This window comes from Seriola aureovittata, chromosome 1, assembly GCF_021018895.1.
Source record: "Seriola aureovittata isolate HTS-2021-v1 ecotype China chromosome 1, ASM2101889v1, whole genome shotgun sequence".
Classification (NCBI taxonomy): domain Eukaryota; kingdom Metazoa; phylum Chordata; class Actinopteri; order Carangiformes; family Carangidae; genus Seriola; species Seriola aureovittata.
Window position 1 is genome coordinate 21068641 of NC_079364.1, and position 20205 is coordinate 21088845.

General features: G+C 39.5%; 1 protein-coding gene across 2 annotated transcripts in view; it reads left to right on the plus strand.

Moving 5' to 3' along the window:
* The first annotated feature begins 4034 nt into the window (after window positions 1–4034).
* The window catches only part of spata17 (spermatogenesis associated 17), a 96649-nt gene continuing 80478 nt past the window's right edge, over window positions 4035–20205 (plus strand). For both annotated transcript variants that reach the window (XM_056380519.1, XM_056380440.1), the window contains exons 1-6: window positions 4035–4154; window positions 4645–4734; window positions 5896–5977; window positions 7428–7478; window positions 10264–10367; window positions 17959–18082. In XM_056380519.1, coding sequence (XP_056236494.1) covers window positions 4087–4154; window positions 4645–4734; window positions 5896–5977; window positions 7428–7478; window positions 10264–10367; window positions 17959–18082 — 519 coding nt within the window. In that variant the 5' untranslated portion in view covers window positions 4035–4086. The remainder of the gene's footprint in view (window positions 4155–4644; window positions 4735–5895; window positions 5978–7427; window positions 7479–10263; window positions 10368–17958; window positions 18083–20205) is intronic.

Here is a 20205-nt window from a genome sequence, read left to right on the forward strand (position 1 = left end):
TCTCTCTCTCTCTCTCTCTCTCTCGCTCTCTCTGTGGGTATAGGTGAGCTAATAAAGGTATGATATTTCTCCTCTACCAGCACAATCATAGTTTTTATCCATTAGTAGGATATTAGGATGGGGAATGAGGAAAGGAGGGAGGGGATGGGATGGAGAGGGAAAAAGAGATGGCTTCAAATTGGTTTAAAAGCATTGCCACTGTAAAAAGTAACAGCAGCCCCAGGTGGAAAATATGAATGAGCAATTTGCATAGTTTTGGTTTAGAAGACTGGGGCTTCCCTCAGGCCTTTCTGAGCTCTAGGTGAGCTTCGGGATCTGGTTCTTTCCATATTTTCACTAACATTTTTAGTGTCACATAGATAACATCAGCTCAAACTACACGTGCTTTAATCAATTTTTGGAGTTAGCACCATGTGTGTCGTGGGGAATTTTAATTATCTTAAAAGAAAAAAAGATGGGAAACAGGGCCTAGGATGAAAATACCCTGAATGATCCTAAAAAAAAGATTCAATAAAACTTGGTCGAAACAGTTTGACCAGACACTAAAGTCATTTTAGAGAAACAAACATTGCTATCCTGTTTTGTATTTTGTCCATGTTGTAAAGATTAAAATGAACAACATAGAATACATAACAACAAGTATTTTTGTATCCTTTTTTAATTAACATTTCACCACTATTGAAATGATTGAAATGATAGAATTATCCACAACCCCAGTAAAATGTTGACAGTTATTTATTGGTATAGAAATTCAAATGGGCACAATATTGACATTAAAATGATAAGATGAAAAGTAAGCACATACAGCCCATACAATGTTTGGGTATTAATTGATTTGGGACAGATTCTATTAAATACTGATCTAGTGTTTGCACCAGATGCCACCATAAAGTAAGCCTAAAAAAAAGAAGAAAAAAAGAAAAGCTTTGTACAAAAGAAACAATGTGGCCTCAGCCTCATGTTCTGGCATGGGGCAAAAAAACTTAAAACCATCCATCATGTAATTGAGATGAATATGTTATTTTGTGCTAGACTTCAATCTAATTGATTCACATAGACATGTCATCATTAATCTTCTATCAACTACTTTTTAATTGTAATTATTTGGTTTATTTCTTATTTTCTACCTAATTTCATTATTTTATTTAAGACTATATTGGGACTAATTCATCAATAATCAAAAAAGGACATAAAACATTTATTTGGTTTATTAATGAAATGTGAGTATCATTTATTTTGTTTTTCACAAAATCAAAATGTTGTGTGTTACCTTCAAAATGTCTCAGGCTGTTAAAAAGTATGACAGTGGGTGAGAAAAAGATTTGACAGTAGCTGGTACAAGCCTCTTTTTTTGTCTAAAATACATTTTCCAGCTTCACTTTGCTCAGTGTGGGAAAGAAGAGAAGAAAGAGTCATTATGGATTTCAATTAAGTGATCCCTGGGCAAAGAGGGATGCATCAGAGTGGGGGAATTAATGTGCTGCGGACAGATGTTTAATAATAATGGCCGAACTGGCCCTGCCGAGAAACACACATTCCATCCGCCGCACCCTACTGTGGCTTTAGGGACACACAAGCACAGACAGACACACACACACACACACAGGCCCACATACACAGACACTAACATATAATCACTCATACACTGACACACACAATAATGATTCATACACACGCACCGTGCAGAGCAGTGTATGACAGTCTCACACATGCACTCACACATTCGCTCACAGACACTGGTATCACCACTGGTGTGCGCATGGGTCTTTATGACCAGTGCTGGCCACAGCGCATATGGCCCTCATTTAGGAACAATGGGCATGGAGAATGACTCGTTGGATGAGCTTCCTGACTGTGAGAGGTGACTGGAGGCATGTTAAATGACATGCCCCGTATGGAGAGATAGAATGAGAGATAGAGAGAGAGAGAGAGAGAGAGAGAGACAGAGAGAGAGTGCGTATACATTAGTAATGCTGGATAAGGAATTATTGCCCCAGTGAGCAACAAAAATGGTTTCATTGAGAGGAGTTAGGGGATGAAGAAAGAAAAAGAGAAGCAGAAAAGTGGAGAGAACAGGGAAAAGTGCAGAGAGAGAGAGACGGAAGGTGAAGATATCAGAACAGATGAGAAGGGAGGAACTGACTTGATCGAGGAGTGTATTACAAGTGTAGAGGGATGTGGAGATGGTGATGGTCTGGCTGGGTCTAGAAATGGGTCATTAGACAGAGTGTAAGCATCATGCCATTTTATGAAGTGCTCTCACTCTCCTTTCTGCGTTGCTGTCTCACAGATACACACCTGGTGACACCTAATCAGTGTTGTAGCAGGACGAATGGCTTCCAGCCATCCTTACAGTCTTGTCAAAAACAACACTTCCCTAAGAATCTCTCTGTCTCTCTCTCTCACGCTCACATACAGTCTGTCACAACAACATTTCTCCGGTAATTACCAGGATGGCCTCTCTCCTGCCGCCCCTCGATGGATGGGCTGAGCCACCATGGGTTCACCCCTCCAGCCATAACTCTACCTAGGACGTCTGCCTACTGCTCTTCACCACTGTGGTGGCCCTCAGACAGCAAATTGGCCTCAGAGAAAGACAGAGAGACAGAATAAGATTCTCAACAAGCATACTGGCTTACAGAGAAACATGCATGTCTGCACACAGACATGAAAGAGCATGGAGACAGATATACACACACGGGAAACATTCATTCACTTTTGCTGTTTGTCGTTTTCCTGTCTCTAAGGAGCAATCTATAATACAGACAGTCCTTTCCTCTGACCATTGGCCAGACAGATATCTTTCCTTGCACAGATACAAAAGTGCACATACAAACACACACACACCCTGCTGAGGTGATCATTTTGACAGGTGAATATGGCTGAGGAGGAGTGGAGGACTGAAGATGATGGGAAATAGGGAAGGGAGAAATAAACTGATAACTGAATGATGAAGGGTGATAACGTCAGGTAAGGGGGAAAATAGATGGAGGGATGAACTGAAGAAGTGAGGCAGCTGGCAGATCAATACACAGATCCAGAATCTGCATCCAGAGAGTAGCCATTTTTAAAGTGTCTTTTTTTTTCTTTTTTTCTCCAATCCTTAGGCTATACTATTTACACTGTATTTTTGCTTCAGTATACTAGGCAGTACAGTGTCTGGTGAGAAGAAGCGAGTCCATCTGAACTAGGACTTTCTTTTTGTTAAATCATTCCTTTTGTACAATAATACATGCTGACCCTATGCTTAAGCAAATTCAGACTTTTATAAATGCATGAATATTGTTTATTAGAGTGTCCTGCACCTTATATGGTGCCCAGCCCGTATGGGCTTACAAGACACTTAACCATAAACTTGATGGCAACATAACAAATCATCACATACACTTCCAAAATTGATAACAAATCATCACATACACTTCCAAAATTAATAACAAATCATCACATACACTTCCAAAATTTATATGAGGTTCAAATCCATCAATTTTGCTGGATACAGCATCCTCTGTCTCAACAGCCAGGCTTCTCCCATGAAACAAAAGTCTCTACATTAGAAAGCCCAAAAAAAAAAAAAAAGTCAAGACTTTTAAGTGCATCTAAGTAAATTAAAATATAGAGGTAAATTCATGGAATTGTCAATTTGTTCATTTTTTTTAAACTAGATTTTGTTTTGCTCTTTTATTTTTCTTTTAGAAATCTAATGAGAAATATAGAACACAGAAAGTGAGGTCTAAAGTTTTTTCTGTAAATCAGGAACTATTACCCAGAAATTAAAACAACACTTACAGAAAACAGAAGTGTCCAAGGATCTAAATAAAATGCTAAAAACCTAAATGTTGTGAAAAGTTTTTAAAACCAACAATCAAAGGGCAGATTTTGCAGTTAAGCACCATGGTGCCTTTTACATATATATACAGGTGCCCTTAACCTCACAGATTATCTCAACATGTGTCAACATAAGGTAGGTATTAAGCATCATGTTTCCCAAGAAAGTTCCTATTTACTAGATGATTCTGAACGCATCTCTCTGACCCTGGGAAACAGCTGCGTCGTCAAGACAACAAGTAAACTCACGTCTGAGTAGATATGGCGGAGCTGCTGAAAATAAAAAGTGAAGCTGAAGAGTTAAGAAAGGAATACTTCTTCAGAAACAAGTATGTATCTTATGTATGAGTAAGTTTTATTCAGTTATCAAAGACCATTGTGGCTGTCGTTAAGCAATATTGGCGTCAAAGCCAAACCATTACGTTACCTAAAATGTCAGTTATGCTTTTGTTGGGAAACCTGCTAACTAGCTTGTCATGTTTGTAGTAAGCTAGCTAGCTGCCATCGCTTTTATCTGTTGTACTATTGTGAGCTGTTCCTTACAAACACGGTTGTGTATATTAGAATTTGGGCACCATATTCATATTGTTACGTGTATGCAATGGTAGTGGTGCCATAAGGAAGGTAAATTATATGGCCATTAAATAATAAAACTCTAAAGCACCTGTAGAGCAAACAACATAGGACCCACAACAAAGTCCGTCTTTGAGCTTTGCAAGTACCGATTAGTGTTACGACATATTGAACGTTAATATGCTAACACAGTGAGATAATGTAACTATAGTACACTGTTTTATTTTTGTGTCTTCTGTGCTTTAGCCAAGCTGAGGAGAACAGACAGAAGGAAAACCAAGCTGCCACCCGGATTCAGTGCTGGTTCAGAGCCTGCAAGGTGCAGGCTTACCTCAGGTATAACGTATGGGCGGTGGGTATGTGTTAGTCTAATGAGACTTTTGGTACTCCTTTGTGTGCCACAGGCAAAATAGAATACAAGCCTTAATATTTCATATACTAATTTGAGGTTTGCTTTTTCCTTTGGGGGTTGAAAAACATTCAGACAGGACTCAAAGAGTTAATTTCAAGGGAAACCCTGATACCAGCTCACTCCCATAATTATCCCACTTCTAGAGCTTTGCAAATGGCCTGGAGGAAGAAATGTCGCTTGCACTCTGTGCTCCTTTCACAAGCAGAGAAATGAATGTCTCTATCTCTGTGCCTGTTCCTATGCTGTGACCCCAGCACCATTCTGCAGGGTCAGCAGACAAACTTCCAGACAGTAGGTTAATTCAGATTACTTTAGTTAATTGATCAATGCGTTAAGTGGATAATTAGCAACAATTTTAGCTGCCTAAGTGCAACTCCGGGGTTGTGCTATACCCACTATAAGCATTGATTTTCTGGGCATATAAATGGCCTTTTGGAAATTGATGGCCTCATTGGAAGCACAGAATCGCAGTGGACTTGCATTTAGAGTATGTTTGAAGATGAATACAAATGTGTGCTGCTGACTTAAAGGGGGTGAAAGGCTCATCGGACATGATCGAAAAGCCTGGAGGAACAGAAATGGTGTGTGTGTGTGTGTGTGTGTGTGTGTGTGTGTGTGTGTCTTTGTGAGAGCATGTGTTTGTAAGCGTAATGTTTCCCTGACCTTTTTAATTGAAGTCCTTTACAACTTATCATTTGTGTGCAGGAAATCACTCTTTTCTTTATTGTTTTCCACCAAAAAAGAGAGCACAGTATATTACATCAGTAGCAATGTTGGGGTTGTATAGTGAATTAATTATTTGCATTGCATTATATACATGGAAACCAAATCTTTTATCTTTTTTTTAATTTTTTTATTTGCAGCTCCCTTGTATTTCTAGTGATGATTAATTAATTTTCTTGCTTTTTGGGTTGTAGGTTTTTTTGTTCTCAGTTTCTTAGCATAAGCAAACAAATGATCAAATAAAAAAATACAGAATTTAATTTACTTCCATCTGTATCTAAATAACTTTCTTCAGTGTTTTCCTTCATTTTAACTACTGGAAAATATCCATCCCTCGTCTCCCCAATATGACTTTATTGCAGGCATCTGCACGAGAAGGCAATCATTATACAGAAGATATGGCGAGGCTTCACAGCAAGGGCACGTTTCAGACAAATGGTGAAGGTAAGCAAGCGCCTGGAAAGGCTATAGATATATTGATTATGTTATGATAGCATGCATTAGAATTCAATTGCTATATTCCTAAGTCCCTGCGTCTGACCTTAAGAAATATAATTCACTCATTACACATTGGGAAATTAGCACTTAGGAAATATGATGCAATATGATAAGGAATTCCATCTATATTGCAACTCCTGGGATGCATATAGAAAGAGTGTGGAAAAGGAAGAGAGAGAAAGAAAGAGTAGAAGTGTGTACGGTGTGTGTGTGTGTGTATGTGTGTGCTTTAGTAAAACAAGGCCCCATTTTCAGCATATTGCCTGCAACTGCTTCTTAATTGAACAGATTGTTGATACCGGATCCAATACCCAGCGCTCTCACGTATAATTTTCCCCTGGATTGAGTTTTGTAAACGTATCACAACAAGCTATTTATCATGCCTGTAAATTGACTGTTTGTTAAAGCATAACTGCCAGCCGCCGTTTGGGAGACGTTCAAGAAATGGAAAGGGGGGGGTGTGTGGGTTGGGGGGCGAGGGGTGTTGAAATAAACGATGAAGGATGTGTCACAACACACATATGGGCTAAAAAGAGGCTGTTTGGTCTCATTTGGAAACAGACGAGCACTAATTTGAATCACTCAAAATTGCCACAGTGCACTATTTTGAATTAGTCTTGAAATCCTGAAAGATTCTGCTCTTCCGTTCCTCTCTCTCTGTCTTTCTCTCTCACTCTTGCGGACCTTATCATGTGTAATGTGACGTGCACAAAGCCTCATCTCAAAACATCAAGCTGAATTTACGGCCTCCTTTCAAGCCTTTGTCTTCCTTCCCCTTCCACTCTTCCCTCTCTTCCCTGTCGTTATTAATAAAGACATGTTGAGATATGAATCCCTTTTATGGCCGACTCTCCAGTTTGCTCCTGAAATGTGCCCCCAGTGGTCGACTGGCACGTTTGGTGTGCGACGGCTTGTCGGGTGCGCTGCTGAATATTCTCTGGCCTTTTGTTAGTCTCTTCTGGCAGTGCTGTCATTGATTATGAAATCCAGAGGAGAGCGTTTGGCCGTCATACATCTCCATTAGCTCACTGCTTGACTACCATAGATTTTCTTGGCCCTTGTCTGCGTTGGTGTATTAAGAGAGTACCGTTCTCCCCTTGATACAAAGTCCCACTAACCACTCTCTCTCTCTCTCTCTCTCTCTCTCTCTTTCTTTCCTCCTTTCTCTCCCCCTCTTTCTCTCCATTCCCCTGACTTTTTCTCATTTCTCTTGTCTCTCTTGCTTTCCCTCTCTCCTGCCCCTTTCCCTCCTCCCTCCCTTCTACAGTGGCCCTATCTGTGCTGCCTCTGTGCAATGTATTATGTATAAAGAGCTCTTTATCTTTGACGCCTGCTGTGGACAGATCAGAGGGCTGGGAGACAAGGTGTAACGCCATCTTTTCCTTTGTGTTCACAGGCGGCATATTTTATCATGAAGATGAATTTCTACAACGAGATGGCGGTCAGGGTAAATATCACCACAGTGTCTTATTTTAGCAAATGGAGTGTCGTGGTGGGGGGACACTCTGTTTCTCTGTGTGCGCTGTAAATGGGAGGCCCCATGAATAGCAGCCTGTGAGCACTTAATCACAAAATTTCATCATAACAACTTCTTTAATCTTATCTTCTTCCTATTTAATGCAGTATTTTTTCTTGCTTTTTAACATTTGTCTTCATGTTGACATCCCTGCACAATTTAATTTGTATCATCATTTAAGCCAATTACACACAGTTAAAATACACAAAATTCTGATTATACTGTTCTGCTATTTCAAAATGACTATAATTATTCTACACATTACACGTTAATTGGTCCATGTCTACTAACAACATTGTCCACTTTTCATATATAATCTTGATCCTTATTTTATTCACTCACAAAGTTTGGTAAGAGGCCTATTGGTGAATGCTATCCTTTATATAAATACATGTTTCACAGTCTTAGCAATATGTATTTTATATTTTTATTTTTCCTCAGTCTTCATTCCCATTAAAATGTTCCCCTTATTCCCTTCAGCAGCTACTACTGTCTGACTCATAAATCATAGCACTGTGGCTGTGACTGATACTTTGGCATTTTTACACAAGGATATGGCAGAGAAACCTTATATTTTTACAGTTCCATATAGTCTACTCTTTTGGCTAACAGTTTCACTCTGCCTAAACCATTACAAGGTTTTATTGGCTAACAAAAAAACACTAGTGTTTATTGAAGAGTGTGTGTTGCTGTCCAGTTGGTTACAATATTTTCATATTCGTGGAAGAGCCAGGAAATTGAGGGCTTCAAGTTTTAGTGTTAATAGAAACCCAAACAAATCAAGCTGACCACCCTGTTCTTTCAATAAATGTCACATTACAGGAGCGACATGTATCTAGGAGTAGTGTTTGACCCAGCTGTATTATGTCACAGGGTGAAAGTTTAGGGGTGATATCACCATGTCGAGCAAATTGGAAGTTTCTGAAGTTAGAGGGCCTTTATTACTCGTATAAAATAACCAGTTTCCTATAGGAAGCAATAGGAATTTTAATAGAAAAAGAAATGTATGTGATTGGAGAAACAAAGAGGCTTAGTCGTTTGCAATGTAAGAAGGTACAGGGTTTGAACCCCACAAGGGCCAAATTATGCTTTTCTTTGCAAAGTGTGCATTTTACTCTATGTGTTTGTCCGGGTTTTTCTTTGGGTGCTCCAGTTTTCTCACACCACAAAAGACATATATGAGGATATTAGGAACATTTCTGCCACTGCCCTTGACCGAGGCTTTGGCCACAGAAGTGGTGTTGGTCCCTTGATGCTGCACTGTGAACTGCCCACAGCTCCTAAAGACATACCATGGGACATATAGAGAGAAGAAATTCTCCAGGCTGATCAATTAAGTGTAACTTTAAACTTCTAACTAAGAGTAGTTACAAAAAATAATAAAAGGATATAGTGAAAATATATTTAATAACTGAACCTGGACCAGTCTTTTTTATGATGCCACCTGTTGAAAGACTTAATGATAGAGTATGTTAGGATGTTAGGATTGCTCATATCCTACAAAATATTGGCAGAACTGTGAGCAATCCCATGCAATCTCAGTCTCTCAGAATCTCTTCTGAATAATTGGCCTTTTGGAGAGACTAAAGCAATAGTCTTTGTTCATGTGTATGAAAATGAAATAGAGAGCGGGAGAAAGAGTGAAAGAGAGAATAAAAAATAAATGAGGGACATCTCTACTCTCAGACCATCTTTTACCAAAGAAATATTCAGTGTGCAAATAGAGAGAAAGAGAGACACAAAGGGAGAAACAATCATCTTAGAATCCCCTTGTGACATTTCCTTTGAATCAATTTGGGTCTTTTTTTTTTTTTTTCCCTCCTGTTGTCTTTATCACGGCGTGGTAGCTAACAGAGGATAATGTATTAGGGCCGTAATAGAAACCAGTGTTTACATGCCGCACCCTGGATTTGTATTAGATTCAACAGCATTGATTTCACTAGTCAACAAAGGTCAGCAAGAACTTGGGAGGCGGCAATTACTTTATTTAAAATTATCTATTGACTGGCAGATCAATGCTAATTCTCATTTTGCTCTTTGTTGTTTTTTCCCATCCTCCACTCCTTCTCTTCTCTCCTTTTCCCTCTTCTCATAGTGTGATTATTCTTTTACCTGCCATTGTTTTAATCTCCTAATTAGTCTGAAGGACATCCGCCCCCTTGCTTTAAAATGGTCCACTGGTATATGTGGGTGTGCTGGCTGCTAGCAGCCTCCACAATCAATGTGGACTGATACAGTTAAACGTATGAAGCTGTGACAGCTGTCTGTTCCACCTTGGACTGTCCCTCCATCACTCCAGGGGGAAAAACTGCATGCATGTTTATACATGGTTTAAAAGTTTTCTCCCATATACATATGTTAATATGTATTGTTTTTCATGGGTCCTTCAAAAGTTAAGTAATGAGAAGAAGCATTGGTAAGATGGTACATAGTATGGCAGAAAATGAAAGGAAATACAGTATAACAATGTCTTTGTCTCTGTGACTTAGTACTTTGCTGGTATTTGTTTTATTTTTCTATGTTGGAAGAAGAAAAAATAGATTAGCAAACAAAACAGAAAAAATAAGGACTGAAAAGATGTAAATTGTTAGTGTCATTGTTTAATTTTAGTTATTTAAATAATTGATTTCTTTCATATTCGTAAATAATTAAGCAAAATAATTACCACACTACCACCATGTGAATAAAACCTCTGTCATGTTTTAATCCCTCACAGATCCAGCGAAGATGGAGAGGATTCTTTGTGAGGAAGTCTATCCATAACTTCTATGCACGCAAGAGCTATCTGGAACGACTTTCCATAAAAAATGAACTTGTCAGGTAAAATAGGAAAACAAATGGTTATGAATATTAGAGAGCAGATAGTTTAACATCATTGCAACTGAATGAAAGCCTGCTCCTCCCTTGCTCCCAGTTTTTGAAAGGAAAGGAAATTGTTGAACACAGTACTTCACTATGTCTCATGTTTTTCTCCACTTTGCTCCTCTGTCCTCTCTCACTCTCTGTCTCACTTTCTATCATTTACCCTTTATGTGCTTTGTTGAAATATATTTTTGCCTATGGTCTACATTTTAAACAGGAAGCGGGTCAGCTAGTACATATCAGTCAAGATGAATTAATCTGATTTGTGTAAAGGCAATTGGTTAAAAGGTGTACTTGTGTACCCATAACCTTAAAAAGTGTGTGTGTGTGTGTGTGTGTGTGTGTGTGTGTGTGTGTGTGTGTGTGTGTGTGTGTGTGTGTGTCTGTGAAAGCTGTTGATAAGATCTTTACTTGCATAGTTGTTAACTCAGAGGAACAGAACAGGGACAGGAGAAGAGGAAAGGAAAAGTGAAGGAATGAAAGAGAGTGAGAAACAAAGAGGTAGAGTGGAAAGAAGAGAGAGAGAGAGAGAGAAAGCGAGAGAGAAGTCCTCTAAAATGCTCGAGGCTAAGAGCGAGAGAAGTGAACGATGTGAAGAAATTAAAAATTAGCCTCTGATTTGAACCGCAGCTCATGCATTAATAAAACATCCTGTGCTCCAGGGCTTACTGCTAGAGATACGCCATCTTTTATTTGTGACAAAAAAAAAAACATCACGTTTAGCTAATAGTCACATTTTTAATGTTGCTAATATATTTTACCAGAAAATATCTTTAGGCCTCAGCTAAAATTAAATGTAAATTTGTTAAAGTGCTCCTTGGATCACTGACTTCCCCCCTCACTTCCCCACCAGCGTTCCACACTCCTTGCCCCTTTTAGAGGTAGGCAGACTAGGCTGTTGAAGTCCATTAAAGAAGTGTTGTCACTTCAGTTTTATAACACACAAAGACTAACACACACAACTTTGTCAAATATTCAGATATGAGTACTACACTAGTGATGAAAGATAATTGTGCGCATTATTTCTCAAGCAAACTTGATTATAAAGTATGTAGAATGAGCATTTCCAGAAGTCATAGTGAAAATATATTGGTAGTTTATGTGTAGTTAGACCAAAAGTAACACAACTTTTGAAAACTTGTATCATAAAAACCATTCCAAATGATATTTTTATTCAAAATAAACGCTATGTTGTAAGTCTTGGGCAGATCAGCTTACATATTGCAGCCCATAACAATACCATTTTGTAGTTTGCAGTTTTTTGGACCCTGCCTAAAAGAACAATAAGGTATCGAAAATTGCTATACTGTTCTCCTTCACATTTATCTCTTTTCACCCTCTTACATAGTATATTTTGAAAACAGTTGAATACAAAGTTAAACTAGATGAGACAAACATGGAAGTGAAGTGTGACGTGATGCCATTTTACTGATTTGGTTGTATTGTTTCAACTGAGTTACATCCCCAGTCTCTTGAAGCACCCCCTCTCCTCACACACACACACACACACACACACACACACACACACAGCCCCTCCTCCACAGCGGTTTCGGGTGTTGAGGTCACTTCACTTCTCCAGTTAATCACATGTTTATTTAGTGCTGCTGGGGTCACGATCAATTAACGCCGTGCCGGCATTTATTTAAAATATCCTTTCTGTGTTAGCCACCGAGCCCTTGGATCACACGCTGCCTGATCACTCACCTTGCAAAGGTCTACTTTTTAATCCACCAGCATGCTCCCTTCCTCTGTAAGTCTGTCTGTCTGTCCAACCCTCTGTATAAATTATTCAAAGTTGGACTAATGGTCCCCATTTAGCGCAGGCTGATCGGCTGCGCATGGTAATGATATAGGAGTAATACATAGACTGCCGAACCTCTCTCTCTTCTCTCTCTCTCTCTCTGACTCTCTGTTTCAGTCTCTCTTTCTCTCTTGTGACAGATCTCCCCCACACAAAACCATCTGTGTCATTTCATTAGGTACAGCATCCAGCTCATACATGCTACCTGTACTACCCTCTTCTATCCCCTGCCCTCTGTCCACCTCTCTCCTTCAATCTCTGCCTCTCTTCTATCTCTTTCTTCTTTTATATTTTTCAATCTATTTTGCTCTATATCTTTCCCTCCCTCTCTCTGCCACTGGTTCACTGTGCCTCAGTGTCCATCGTCATCCATCCTTCCTCTCCTTCTGCATAGCCTAATGAAGTCAGGACCCCGGCGCAGTCCCCACTCTGCCACAGTTTTCCTTGATACCCCAACAATTTATCACTTTGTCAGGGAGACACTTAAAGTTCCTGGGCTTTAATAAGGGCATGCAGTGGGAAGATGGGGGCAATTAGGAAAGCAGAGCAAGCCCGCTTTGCATATTTACTAAATGTGCTGGTGTCATCGCTACCGCCACCAACATGGCCTGTTGACTACATGAATTATTCCTCTATCTGCAATAAACAGCTGGGTAATTATTACTGCCATAATCAGATGAATAATTTTCCCTGTGATGTTGCAACAACATGGCAAAATCTTTTAACTTATCCTAAAGAGAACAGAAAAAAAGGAAGCTAATGGAGAATATACAGTCTTGGCGTTGCTAGGCTGAGTAACACTAGTGTTTTTTTTTTAATTTTATTCTTCTTTTCTCTTCTCATGCTATGGTGTCTCTCCTTTTCTCTTTCTACTTTATCCTGTCTCTCTTTACTCCAGCCTGCTTCATTTCTCCCTCTCTTGTGTCCCTCTCAAGGACATTCATGAAAGGAGAGCTGCTAGGGTGGAGAGAGGCCTGCCTGCACGCCTGCACGCCTGCCCTGCGATCACTCTCCGCTTCTATGCGTCAGTCTTTCTTTAACTGCTCTTTCTTTCTGATCCAGTTTGGGTGGAGACAAGTTCACTCCTTCAGTCTGATTGGATTTGTATATTCAGTGTGTGTGTGTGTGGTGTGTAGTGTGTAGTGTGTGGTGTGTGTGTGTGTGTGTGTGTGTGTGTGTGTGTGTGTGTGTGGAAGTATAATCTGGGTGCTCTCCATGCCTCTTTAGTAAATTACTTTTGAGAGTGAAACAGTGGAGAAAAGTATAGAAAATGTATGAAATTGAAAGTCTTTATTAAGAATATTGACTGGGGATCATTTCAACACTGGAATCATTGTTTGCTTCCACATGTTTTCACAGCATTGGTTTTACTACTTTTGTGAACTGGTTAATCAATCAGTCAGTCACTTAAATGGAAACGATGTGTTATGAGGGTGCTGAAGGCTCAATACATTGAGCTGGTCAATTTCTAAATTGACCAACTGACTACCCCCTCCTTGCTAGCTATTGAATCATTTAATTGGAGCAATTAAACAGCTAATCAGGTCAAGTCTCCATTAAATATTTAAAACCTAGCCAATTAGCTGCTCTGGTGCTGGCCTGGACGACCGCAGGTGTGGCCTGCTGTCCCACAATGCCTCACTCTCTGATATCCCATCAGGCCTTTATGCCCCGTTGTGAACCAGGGAGTAAATAATTGACGAAGAAGTGAGAAATGTAGCTGTACTATATTAGCCATTTAAATAAGTTAACAGTCCAGGGTGAAAATGTCAGTTAGGTTTTCAGTTATTTGAAAGTAGTTCAAGTATGCTTGATTAGCTTGTCCAACAGTTCAGCAGCCATCAAAAGTAAGTGCTCACACTGCATTATATTGCATTCTTAAAACAATACATACATGTGTGTGTGTGTGTGTGTGTGTATGTTTGTATGTATGTATTCATTCCTCTAAGGTCTAAAGATCTTGTTCACTTTAATATAATAGCTTAAATTTCAAAAGCCAAATCTGCATCAGTGTTTTAAGAGTCTGGCATGCTGTTACTACTGTCAGTTCAATTTTTATGCGTGGCTCCGGTTTTGCTATTACGCACCGTTTGTGGGGGTTTGTTTTGTTCTTTCCCTCATTCTCCCCACTCTCTCTGTCTCTTTCTCTCTCTTCCTCTCTCTGGTGCACTCTCTCTATACCTGTTTCTCCAGTAGGTGTAAAGCATCTTCTGGCAATTAGGTTTCTGACAATAAAAGGAGTGACCTGAGGAGCGGAGAGGGCTGCTGTCATATTTGCCACATGTTTCGGGAGTGGACTCTCCCCCCAATGTTTTCTCGTTCCTCAGCACGGTCCAAAGCTGGTTATTTTAGTTTCTTATTTTAGTTACTGGGTTGGAGATCATTGGTAGTTCAATTATCAGTTTTTGTTTTGGTTTAGATTAATTTGTGTTTTTGCTGAGTGCAACAGCCCAACCTCCCCTTCTTTTGTTTTCTTTAGCGTTATTAAGCACATTTTTGCTATATTTAAAAATAGATTCATCCTTGGTTTTCGGCATCTCCGTCTGGATTCTTTTTTTCCCACACTGTTGTTGTGTTTGTAGGCTTGGTTTGTAAGTGGATAAGTTGCTGGTGGCTTTGTGTTTTTCACATATTTTGTGGTTGGTAATTGTTTGACATTTTCTCTTGATGATGGAGTTTAGTCTTAACAATTTTGTGGCACAACCCAGTCTTGATGGATTCCATTGGTGCACAAAAGAGCACTTGATTGTCATTGCTGATCATTATGGTATTACTGTTTCTAAGTATTTGAGGAAACAGATGATAAAATTGGAGTTGTGGTCTGCGCTTTCTGACAAGGGGATTTTGCCTTGCGATCCTTGTATGCCAAAGATGGGCTCACCTGTTGTTAAACACAATTCGGAGTCTGAAATGTTTCGACTTAAAGAGCTGGAGATTGAAGTGCGCTGCTTAGATATCACGGAGAAAGAACTTAGTAATGAGTTGGAGATGCATAAGATGGAGGTGGAGACAAAAAGTCAGCCTCATTTGAAGGAGCTTGAATTACAACAATCTTCCTCTCTTGCTGTGCCTACCTCTCGTTCTTACGAGTTTGACTTGAACAAATGCATTCATCTCATTCCTCTATATAGTGGGAAGGATGTGGATAAGTACTTAACTTTGTTTGAGCAAGTTGTGAATACATTAAAATGGCCTAAGAATGTCTGGCCTTTGCTTTAGATAAGGCTCTTGACTATGATGCTGTTAAAACTGCTGTGCTTAGGGGCTATGAACTGGTGCCCCAGGCATAGCAGCAGAAATTTTGGCATTGCAGAAACGCAGACAGTCAGACTTTTGTTGAATTTGACCACAAGAAGGAAGCTCTGTTTGATCGTTGGTATCTCACCACTAGTGTTAAGGATTTTGACAAATTGTGTGACTTAATACTTTTGGAAGAATTTAATAAATATAAATATAAATGAATGTTTGAATGTTGTCTTCTTTAGTGTCTCAAAAAGGCATTAAGGAGAAAAATCTTACTGATCATCGCTGAGATTCAATAATAAGCTTAAACAGCAGATAAGTTTTAATGAGTCGTTGTAGTAGCAGGAATATGTATTTTAAGGTTTAAGGAATTAAGGTTTCTCATGATTGTATACATAGACTCACATTTACATTTTGCTTTCCAACCTTCTCGCTCAAGGATGTTTATTTTCTTTCTTTCTTTCTTTCTTTCTTTCTTTCTTTCTTTCTTTCTTTCTTTCTTTCTTTCTTTCTTTCTTTCTTTCTTTCTTTCTTTCTTTCTTTCACTCAGTCAAACACACAGACACACACACACACACTCACACACAGAAACACAGAGGGCACGTGCCGCGTGCCGAACAGGGCTAATGAGGGTTGTATGTTGTGGCGGCTGGTTGGGTCGACACAGATCGAGGTGCCTTCAGCCGTTACAAATCTGTTTGGCTTTTGTCCACTACACAGCAATTAATAACACTGGGGATGGGGGCAGGGAAGCAAAGGTCACCCATTCAGCCTGACACACACACACATATGGACACAGACATGTCGACACACATACAAGAAAAAGTGTGTGAACACAAAGCATTGATACACATACATTGATCATACTATCACACATAAATACTGGCAGCCCAGCCACACACAAATACACTGGTCCTGACCCCTGAAAGCATTACCAGTCATTGCCATCTTTTTTCAAGGCAGTATTAATGCATGCACCAACAAAAATACACACATATTGTAAACACACATATGCACCAATTGGTAACTGTACCACAATAAACCAAAACTTTATATTTTACATTAATAAGTTAGCCAAGTGGACAAATAGAGGCCAAGGAACCTCTATATTTATACACACAAACATGTGTACACACACACACACACACACACACATACACACACACACACACACAAGCACACAAGCACACACAGACATACACCCACACATCCATACACACAGTCTTACTGTGCTTAATATTACATAAACACACAGAGGCACATTTAAACTTGCTCTCATTCTCACACCACACCACAGCACACACACACACACATGCACAGTGCTCTGCATATTTCATTTATTTTGTAATTTAATCTGGTGCTGAGGAAGGAATGAGAATGCAAAGGCAACAAGAACGGGGTTGTGATTTCTTTTTAAATGTCAGTAGCCACAGAATGTGTTAACCTCACATTACAGACACACTATGAATATTCTGATTTCTCTGTGGAGGTTTGTAATTGAAAACAGAAGTTGGGTAGAGAAACAGTAAAGAGGAAGGAGAGAAGAAAGGAGGGATAGGAAAAGACAAAAGGATTGTTGATGAGCTATGACTAAACTCTTATTGGTATTGCTCTTGTGGAATTAGATTGGTTTTACTCTTTGCCTTGTGTGTGTGTATTACCATGGCATGTGTGTTTTAGTAATTGTTTCCAATTCCCTTTTTAAGTTATTACCCCCTTGTAACAATAAGGCTGTGTGATTGCGGAATGAAATTGCTGTGTATGGGCTTTTAATGCATCCCATTTAGCCAGCTTCACTTAACAGATGTCACAGACAGACCTGTCCTGGCTGCGGTGATGAAATATATCCATCATCCTCCCACTTATAGCCTCTCGCACTCTCACTTTGCTTTTTTCCCTCCATGCAGTCTCATTCTCTTGTTTTTCTCCCACAGCTCTTCTACCATTCCAAGTCTGTCCCAGTGTCTCTCATATCATTAGGCAGTTATTTATCCATCTGAAGGACACTTAAGGGAATTGTCAAATTTGTGACTAAAGACTGTGCTCCAAATACACACTAACACATGCACAAACACACTTGCAAGTTTAAATTGTGCACAAGTCTTTCATTTATATAGTTTTAAGCTATAAGGTCAGCTGAATTTCCAGATAATATGCAATGTGACAGGTTTGTTTGATCTGAAAAGGGTGTCATTAAAATATTAGTCTTATATGATTGTTAGTGATGTAGAGTTAAATAAAAAGTTAGGAGCAGTATCCAATCAATCATGATCATTCAGCAAGCATACATTCGTTATACGATGATCTATTGCTCACAAATGATTTACATACTGTATGTCAGTTAGTTTTCGTGTGAAATGTTATATTTATATATAACAACATTTTTCAATTACACTGTATATATATATATATGACTGTGATACCCATCATCATATAGATTAATTAAATGGAATTTTGTAATTTGGATTGCAAAAATATTTATTTATGATTTTGCTTTCCCTGCAGGAGGGAGTTGGATGAACTTGAGGAACTCCAGAAGAGAGAGAGAGATTGTCTGGATATGATAAAAGAGCAGACAGTCAAGCTTTACCAAGCTCACAGGTTACACCACCTCCTCAGTACAAAACAGGTTGGTTTATAGGAACTCAAACATAAACAAAACCTCACATATTTGATGAAGAAACTACAATGATTAGACCAATACTTTACCAGAGGCAAATTTAAATGGTGGTTCCTTCTTTACCACAGCTACATAAAAGTGGTTAAGTCAGAAATAATTAGCATTATAAATCATTTTACTTGATGACCCCATTTAAATCAACTTTGAAATTCAACGAGAAAGCAGTGTTAAACCTCAAGGAGCCTGCATCAGCAGAGTGTCATAAATAAAAACAGTAGCTGCAACATGATAATGTTTTCAGCTTGCAATGCAGCAGCAATTATTGGCCAGTGAAAAGCAGTTATTAGTATTGATAACAGTGGTATGAATGTGGTCTGTTATGTGAAGGATTGGGTAGTGAGTGGTATTTTAGGAGATCAGCTGCTGATCCATTGAACTCAGTGATGCAAATGATGATATCATGCTTCTACCTGAACCGTGTCTACACAATTATATAAATATATATATTTTTACAAAATGTATACATTTGTCATAGATACACCAGATAAGATTATTTGGTGTCACTATGTCAGTATAAAATGCATGTTGTAGAAAATACAGGAAACATCACTGACTCACTAAACTTTGTTCAAGGAGAGTTAGTGCATGCTTGCCCATACACACGTGCACATGTATGCAGCTAAACATGCAGGGACTCACACAGGCAATGAATTACAGCTAGGGAGGGGAAAAACTGGCTACAGAGAAAGAAACATCTTCTGTCTTTTCTTTTGTTAACATAGGTAGGCTGTGTGCAGTTAAGTTGTGTGTGCACACATGAGTGAGTATGTGTCCTCATGGCTCTTCTGATGTGCTGAGTGGATTATTTTAGTGCTTCCCCTGGCACAGGTGTGTGTGTGTGTGTGTGTGTGCGTGTGTGCGTGCGTGCGTGCGTGCATGTGTGTGGCATCCACACATCCCTGTGACTCCCCACTGGGATCATAATGAAGACAAAGCACACTGGTCACTGTTGATTCAGCACCACCACTTCTCTCGCTCTTTCTATCCCTCTCTTTCTCTCTCCTTCATGCCTATGCAACCAGCATCGTCATCATCTGTCTCACAGCCTTCCTTCCTGCAGGTATCCAAGTTGTCCATGTTCACTTAAGATGATCACATACACACAACTTCCAAATATTTTATTATGAATATGGTGTACGCTGGAGAGTTTGCATTTTGTCACATCATGTTTGACACTCTAGATGCTTTGGAATGACAGTGTACCCAAATGTTCATTGTTTTCATCATTTTATATAGAATTATGTTGGGTATTTATGAATAATCAAGAAGGAAAGAAAGCAAGTAGAAAAGTTTGTCTGTTCTTCCCTGCCCTCTGTCCATCTCTTTCTCTCTATGTATCTCTCTCTCTCTCTTTCTCTGCATATGGCAGGGGACTCTTTCCCTTCGTAGCTCTGACCTTGTCAGCAGTGAATAGATGGCTCTCCCACACAGTTCATCCTTTCTCACTTCTCGGACCCCAGCCCACACACACACACACACACACACACACACACACACACACACACACACACAGCTTACCAAAAGGCCCCAAGTCCCTCTGACAGAGACAGAGAAGGTGTGTTCCTGGGGTCAACATCATTGCTCTTCCCGTAGCTAGGTTGGTACGTTTGGGCTTGTGTGTGTGTGCGTGTGTGTGTGTGTGTGTGTGTGTGTGTGTGTGTGTGTGTGTGTGTGTGTGTGTGTGTGTGTGTGTGTGTGTGTGTGCGCGCGTGCGTGCGTGCGTGCGTGCGTGTGTGTGTGTGTGTCTTTAGGAGTGGTGAGATTTACGTGTGTGTATGCGTTTGGGTGTGTATGTCCCCAGCGGTCCCCAGCCTTCTGTCCCTTCCCTGTTGGAGGTAGATATGTACACTCATCCCAATTGCATTTTATAGACTAATAATGAGCACTAAAGAAATATCATTGAAAACACAAATTTCTGATAGTTAGATTTTTGGGTCAGTGTTTCTCATATTTAAAGTGCAATGCAGTTCTTAAGATGCTGTGTTTTAGATTGTTCACATTGTTTTTGTGGTTATTCTGTCACTTAATTACTTGTACATCGTCATGTACTGTATGGCCTTAAAACATTTGCT